Source organism: Tachysurus vachellii, chromosome 11 (genome assembly GCF_030014155.1).
Source record: "Tachysurus vachellii isolate PV-2020 chromosome 11, HZAU_Pvac_v1, whole genome shotgun sequence".
NCBI classification, from domain to species: Eukaryota; Metazoa; Chordata; class Actinopteri; order Siluriformes; family Bagridae; genus Tachysurus; species Tachysurus vachellii.
The window spans coordinates 8439567-8447500 of record NC_083470.1 but is presented as its reverse complement, the minus strand read 5'-3'; the positions used below and the strand labels follow the sequence as shown (position 1 = coordinate 8447500).

The 7934-nt window shown below is 35.1% G+C and overlaps 1 protein-coding gene across 1 annotated transcript; it reads left to right on the top strand.

Moving 5' to 3' along the window:
* The first annotated feature begins 629 nt into the window (after positions 1 to 629).
* On the top strand, positions 630 to 3353 carry LOC132853555 (thyrotropin-releasing hormone receptor). Its single transcript, XM_060881391.1, has 2 exons — positions 630 to 1421; positions 2937 to 3353. Exons 1-2 carry the CDS (start codon positions 633 to 635, stop codon positions 3351 to 3353), a joined length of 1206 nt encoding a protein of 401 aa, XP_060737374.1. The 5' UTR covers positions 630 to 632.
* The last annotated feature ends 4581 nt before the right edge of the window (positions 3354 to 7934 follow it).

Below are 7934 nucleotides of genomic sequence, written 5' to 3'. Positions count from 1 at the left end.
TATACTTGTGAAAGAGAGGTTATAATAAGGCAAGAAAATGAGTACAGCTATTAAAGAGGGGAAAAGGGTGCTGACGGTAAAGGAGTGTTAGTGTGAGGGTGATGAGCAAGAGAGATGGGGTAAAAAGGGGGGCTGGCCATTGGACTGTGAGAGATAGAGAGAGAAGGAGGGAGGAAGGAAAAGGGAAGGCTGTTAGAGAGTCCTGGCACTCTGCAGCGTTCTGCCACCTTATTAGATGCTGAGGAGCGCTGGTATGAACGAAATATCTGCATGCACACATATACATACACAGACTAGTCTGTTCCACAAGACCAAAGGAACCCGGGTTCTATTAATCAAAATGTAATCATGGTAAGTCATTATTTTGTTCTTAATTACCGTAGAAAATGCATGCAGGAAATTGCAGATTTTTGTTTCCACAGAACAATTTAGATAATGTAGAATATTTAATATTATATATGAAATTACTATAAGACTTCTGAATAAGATTTTTTCCCTCTCTGGCTGTGTATGATTTACAGGATTTCTGTCATGTCAACTGATACAGAAAAAAATCAAAAATCAAAGATTCCAAGCGATCATTCGTATTTATCCAGAGAATTAAAAAGTGTATGAGGCATAGTCACATCACAATGGAGAATGTGACTCCTAGTGCAATCACTAACTTAACCAATACTGAACCTCTGAGCAATATGCCAGAGAACTCACTGGAAGTCCAAATTATCACCATATTACTGTCCCTGCTCATCTGCGGGGTAGGAATAGCTGGCAACATCATGGTCGTTCTGGTGGTTCTCCGAACCAAACACATGATGACTCCGACTAACTGTTATCTGGTCAGCTTGGCCATTGCAGATCTCATCGTTCTCTTAGCAGCTGGACTGCCGAACATCTCTGAAGTGGTTTCTTCTTGGATCTATGGCTACACTGGCTGCTTGTGTATCACTTACCTGCAGTATCTGGGCATCAATGTTTCCTCTTGCTCCATCACAGCTTTCACTGTTGAGCGCTACATCGCTATATGTCACTCCATCAAGGCACAATTCATATGTACTGTATCCAGAGCCAAAAAGATAATCGCTTGTGTTTGGATTTTCACCTCACTTTATTGCATCATGTGGTTTTTTCTCGTCGATATACACGAGATGGTTTACGCCAATGGTGTCGTTGTGAGATGTGGTTATCGGGTGTCAAGGAACCTCTACATGCCAATTTACTTTTTGGACTTCACACTGTTTTATGTCATTCCGCTGGTCGTGGCCACAGTGCTTTATGGGTTGATTGCTAGAATCTTGTTCATGAACCCTTTGCCAGCAAATTTGTCTGAAAGAGGAAATGACTCAATCCATCAGGGACGGACAAACAGCACGGTGAAGGTCTCCTGCAAGCCAAATAAGGGTGCAGTTTCCTCCAGAAAACAGGTGCGTTGCTTTTTTATATGATTACTAACATCATAATAGCCTAAAACATTACAGTAAATACAGTCACAAAGTTGGAATTATTGACAAACCTTTTTAATCATCAGCTGTCATGTGAATAACTTTAAGGTGTTCAGCTTTCCATAAGAAGACAAGAACTTTTTAAAAGTAACATTTATCAAATTATTTTTTGCTTTACTTCTGTCCGTGCAGTGATGTCAATGATTTGGTTATAGAGAATTTTTTATATTTACATGAAAAGCCACTTGTGACATTATTTAAATGAAATTGTTGATCCATCTCATAATTATCCAATGCATGCAGTGTGATCAAAATATCGATCTCAAGACGATGCAAAGTTCTCTATACACAAGTTCTCAAGTTCTCTATACACAGCGACACTGAAGTTACCTAATGAATGCAACCTAGGCAAAATTTTATAAAAAATAAAGCAGGGCAGGTTTTGAGGCAAAGACACAAAATGATACACCATTCCATCAAGAGCTGCAAGTGTGAGACAAGTATGATCTCATTTTGTTGCCAATTAAAGGATTACTCATAATACACTTGCAAACCATGAAACACTCAATTTAGCCAGAGATTTTAAGGCTTGCTGTCTGACACAGAGTCTCTAACATTACACTGCATCTAACACCACACTTTTAATCGTAGAAAGTTTTCCAGCCAGTGCTTCTATAATTGTGGGTTTTTCCTGTAATTCAATCAGTGCACCCTAAAGCATCATTGCGGTACTCACCCACCTATGAACTTCACTAATTGCTCTGAAATAACAGATGATTTGGTTTGCAGAGTAATAAAAATGCATCATGTTATGAAATTCATAAGGAGCTAATGGCTTTTTATTAGCTTAACCACTACAAATTGTCATGTTCATGGGGCAAAAAAAAGATGCACAGTGAACATCCATCAGATACCCATTTAAAAGAAAACTGATAGATATATCTTTATTTAAAGTATAGCGAATAATTCTGACACTTTGTATTGTACTAATTAAATCTGGGGAAGCAAGGTGGCACAGCAGGTAGTGTCGCCACTTCACAGCTCTTGCTTTAATCCTGAGCTTAGGTTACTGTCTGTGAACTGCTTCTGAGTTTCATGATTTCCTTTTTTTCCTCTCAAAAGCATGACAGGTCGAGTGACAAGTTTAAATTTCCCTTAAGTGTGAACATGTGCGTAAAGTGCCTTGTGTTGATCTTACTTGCATCACATCCAGGGTGTATTCCTTTCTCTCAGGACATTTTCCTTGGTTAGGCTCTAATTCCACTGTTAACCTGACCAGGATAAATCAGTTAGTGAAGATGAATAAATGAAAAATGAAAAATAAGTCTAGCTCATCCTCATGGGAAATGATCTCATGAAGTAATTTCTGGCCTGAACCTGAACCAGGCTCTTTTAGTGTTAAGATAAGATACACAACACCTTTATAACTGCTAGCCATCGATATTACAGTATGTGTACAGTAAGGTGGCGTTAAGTTCCTGTCCTTTCTTATTGTAGGTGACTAAGATGCTAGCAGTGGTGGTTGTATTGTTCGCTCTGCTCTGGATGCCCTATCGTACTCTGGTGGTGGTGAATTCGCTCATGGACCCTCCATACCTCAACACTTGGTTTCTGCTCTTCTGCCGCATGAGCATCTACACCAACAGTGCCATCAACCCCATCATATACAACGCCATGTCACAAAAATTCCGCACGGCTTTTAAGAAGCTCTGCCACTGCAAGGGAGCCACCAGTAAGGAGAAGGCATCAAAACACAATGCTCCGGTCTACTACAGTGTCATCAAAGACTCTTCAAGTCCTGAATACGAGACAGAACAGGAGGATGTTAGCACTTACAGCGTCACTGCCAAGAGGGTGAACTTTTCAACCCAGACTGGAAGAGAAACCACTCCAGGGATGTTCACTATTGCTTGAGTTAAGCTGAGAAAAAGACTCTAACTGTTGTTAGGGTATACATTATGTGAATATAATCAACTGTTTGATATTTCGGTGTCTCAGTGGTCCAAATGTTTCTTTTGAAGCAAGAACAAAATATTAAAGAATAACACAAGCTTCTTGAAGGTGCCAGTAAATATGTTGACAAGTTGACAAGTGTTTTGAGGTTATATACTGTTGAGTGGGATGTAGAAATATCTGCCAGCTAGGCAGAGCTTTTTCACTGGCTAACTGCCTGCCTGACTTAAAGTGTATGCATGGGAGTCACTCAAGGCATCCATATAGTATTTAAATGTTTTTTTAGTTCATTTGCTTATTACAATGTAAACCATGGCCAACTTTTTTATTTAAAAAGAAAAAGACAACTAGCCATGAGCAAATTAATATTTTACATAAATAAATCTTCTGCTGTAACGAGCTAAAGTTAGCAAACTGGAGCACTAGACACCACATTTACTAGTTTTTCTACTAATTTTACCTCAGTTAAACTTGTTTGGAAAAAATGGAACTTAAAATATCCTTGGTTAGCATCCAACAACAATCCATCTAGTAGCTTATGTAGTAGCCTGTAGTCCCTCCAGGATTTTGTGGAGTTTTTTTTTTTTGTGATTGTTTCAGCCAAAAATGCTTGATTTGCTGCAGGTTTTTTACAAAATTTGCAACAAAACCTGGAGATTTTTGTGTTTTTGCAAACTACTTGAATTCTCTTTTAAACTGCTATCAGTGAAGACACAGATGTTATTTCTTTCTGTGATAGCTGGACTCATGTTTGACATACATGAAACAAAGAGACTGAATCTTTGGCTGAATGTGTGTTGTGATGATATCACATGACTCATTTTAGCCCAAATCTGCAGAAAATCTGCGGTAATTTTGAAAATCCTGGAGAAACTTCTATACACATAAGTGTCATTTCAGTTTGCCACTAGCAACATTTCTATATATCCTATTCAGACACGTCTTCAGTTTATAATCAGTGCATTAAAATTCTATACATTTTATTAACTGGTATATGACTTCTACAGAACATATTTACTGCAGAGAGGATTTTCAGTAACAGGAAGGTGTATCTGTGATAGAAATGCTAGGTATTATAGGGACAGAACATTGCTAAGCATAAACAAAATAAACATATGAAATCTATAAAATGCTAGAGATTTGTACGTGGTTTCTATGTAAGAAAACAAACAAAACTGTAATGTACTGAAGTCAGATGCTGAAGGATCTGTAAATTTAGTGCTGATTGTATTAAATTAGCTTGCACCTGCGTGACAGAGAACAAATCAGCATGGGATCATCCTATGCTGGTTCTCTCACAGTGGTGGAAAAAGATTGCACAGCTTAAAATGTTCACAGAATATTACCTTGAACCTGTGAAGGAAAAAATCTGAAGGGAACCCAGAGTGAAAAAGCGATGATCAGGTATCAGTAACCACGATGAAGCATTTTTAGTGTTACACATGGCAACAGTAGAAAATACTTCTATTAGTAACTTTCTTTTTTTTTTATATATGTATGTATAATTTTTAACTGTTCTTAAATACTCAGTTGGGAAATTTGTACTTTGTTCATGAAGTATGAACTGAATACTTGTAGTCTTACTGAAGTTCATTACAAAGTAAAAATAATCTCTTTTTTCTTTCTTTAGTAAGGTCTTTTCTGTTTGTTTTTTTTTTTGAGTTATTGATTCATACAGGATGAGATGTCTCAGTTTTCCTCGTTTGCCTTCCATGCAAAATCATCAGCATGTAAAATCCACCATTAAGGTTTAGTTAGCTAGCTAGTAAGCTAATCAAGTTTTGTATGTAGGTTTGTTACATTAACTAGCTAGTTATTGTTTGTAATTGGTTTCTTGATTTAGCTAGTTAGCTAAGTTATGTTTTTTTGATAAAATGCCTGGTATTTTATTGCAAATGGTTTTTAAACATTCGCCAAACCAACAAGCCAAATGCTTGAAATAACGGCAAATAATCATTAAGACCAATTGCTTAGCAAACAAACTACAGTAGCTACTGTAGTTATACAGGGTCAGATATGATGTACTTGTCAGTGTTTTTTTTATTATTGTTTAATTTTATTTTTGTGCACATTTTTTATTATTGTTTAGTTTTATTTTGTGCACAGTAAACTTCAGCAGTCCAAAAAGCACTTACACTTAAAAGTTTGCAGTCAGTCTTTTATTATTATTATTATTATTATTATTATTATTATTATTATTATAATTATTATTATATTTAGTTGTTTATTTATTTTTAAATTATGCTTTGGGGCTGTGTATGACAGCCTTCTAATTCACAGCTGTAATGATATTAAAGTAGGTTCTGTAAAAATTGCTCAGTTTTTAATATTTATGGAAAAAGTAACTTTTCCATCATTTGGTATTGTTCAGATTCGTATTATTTGTTGAACACTTGTGAAACTGGTGTAAATATTGTATTACTTATGAAAAGATGATTTTATTTACGATTATGTATATTTTGGTCATTATGAATTGTTTTTAGAGCTAACAAAACTGTCTATAAAATGTCAGTCTGATATCAGAAAGAGAATTATATCATCAGCTCAGTTTACATGCCGTAATCACGGTCTTTCTAACAAAGAGGAAGTTTTGGTTGAAACAAATGCAACATAGTATTCAGAATGTAATTAATGACAACAGAACTAAAGAGAACAGCAAAGCCATTAGAGAAGACAAAATCATCATTAAAATTATTTGCAATTTTGTTTTAATAAAATAAATAAATCCCTTTTGGACCATCACTTTTGTACAATCGGTACACTTGGGACTCTTCGTGAATCTGTTGAATATGGATTTAATATGCTGTTTTATTTTTGACAATGTCCAAGTGTGTTCATGTGAAATGAAATCTCTCGGTCTGCACTGTGCAATATTAACAAAATGAATATGTGGCTAGTTATGTTGCATGAATATTACTTTGTGTTGTGCAACATGTATTTTTATATGCTCACAAAATATCAAATGGTAACCAAATAATCATGCTTAGATGTCAGTAATGAACGTTTAATTCTTAGTTAGTTGAACATTTTTCTGGTTTACTTTTATTATCACTTTGAACTGAATTTTAAATCACAATGAATAATAATAAATAATATACGGTAATGATGGCTTAGTGTTTATCATGTTTGCTTCATACCTCCGGTGTTGGGAGTTTAATTCCCAATTCCCACCGTTGCTCTGTGGGCAAAGTTTGCATGTTCTCCACATGTTTTGAGGGTTTCCTTTAGGTACTCACGGTTTCTTGTAACCCTGACTAGAATAAGAGTGGATATGCATAAAATGGATGGGATGGATGGATGACCTTTTGGTGCACAGAATTTAAGATGCACATATTAGTGATATGACAGGATCTATAGGTTGCTTGTTCCAAGCAAATTTGTTGTGTATCCCTGGAATAAACTAAATGTATTACTTAAAAGGCCAAACGAATCCTATAAGCAACCTCACTAACCCGTTCTATCTGCTTTTGAAATAAAGACTAAATGATTTTCTTTACAGTCTATGAAGCCAGTAAGGAGTAATGCAATGGGAGTAATTTATAAATATGAGAATTACCTGCTTTGTGATCATGCTGGATTTTAGTTACAGCCTAGGTTGTCTTTGCTATAGCCTGAAATCCTGCAGGAATTACCTATTGTTATGTTTAAGACTTGTTTCTTTCACTGGTCTTTTCATGTCATGGGAAGTAAATATTGAATAAAATGTTAAATTTTTGTTTGAACGAGCACAAACACTGTAGTACTATAGTACTATTGTAGTACTAACATAGTACTATAATAGGGTGGGACAGATTGGCCCATTGAAAATACTTCAAAAATGCTAAGAAGACAAAAAATGCAGAAAACAGTAATATTTATAAGGCTTATTTGTGGGATATTTGTTCAATATAACTGAATAAAAGAGTTGGAGTAAGTGCTATTTTCAATAATCCTATAAACAAGAGCTCTAGACTTTACTGTGTAACATTTTTATCTGCAATGTCACTTGATTTTACAAAAATAAATAAATAAATAAAAAATGCAAAGACTTCAGCTCAGAAATGAAAAAGTATATATTCTATGATCCACATATTTGGGAATAAAAAATTAAGTGGTTCATTTAATGCTTGCATTTTGTGGAAACAACTTTGCACTGGCCATTTTGTATTCATGAAAGACTTTCTGTTAAAGATAAAACTGTATACTCAGTTCCTTCATTTAAAACATGTTTTATTATAAGAATGGTTATTGTTAGTAGTTCATTATCTTCTTGATATAGATTGGCTTTAGTGTGGGCATTCATTATATATAATGTAATTTAGGCAAAAAATATTTTTGTTCATTCTATTCTATTCATTCACTTGATCTATTCACTGAAAAAGGCTTTCAGGTTCCCTTTTCCCTCTCTGTAACAGTTGGGGTATAAATTAGGCCTCCATTCAAACTGATTATTATTCATTAAGAACATCAAAAAGTACATAGTACATCAAGTACATCATTTTGCTAATTAGTGGATAGTCAAAAATAACCATTCTAAAAGGCTTGTGGTCAGTCTGTGAATCT

Excerpts from the sequence above, each read along its gene's own strand:
- LOC132853555 (XM_060881391.1), top strand. The coding sequence starts at position 633 with ATGGAGAATGTGACTCCTAGTGCAATCACTAACTTAACCAATACTGAA. Across the intron at positions 1,422-2,936 it reads CAGTTTCCTCCAGAAAACAG|GTGACTAAGATGCTAGCAGT; the intron begins GTGCGTTGCTTT and ends TTCTTATTGTAG.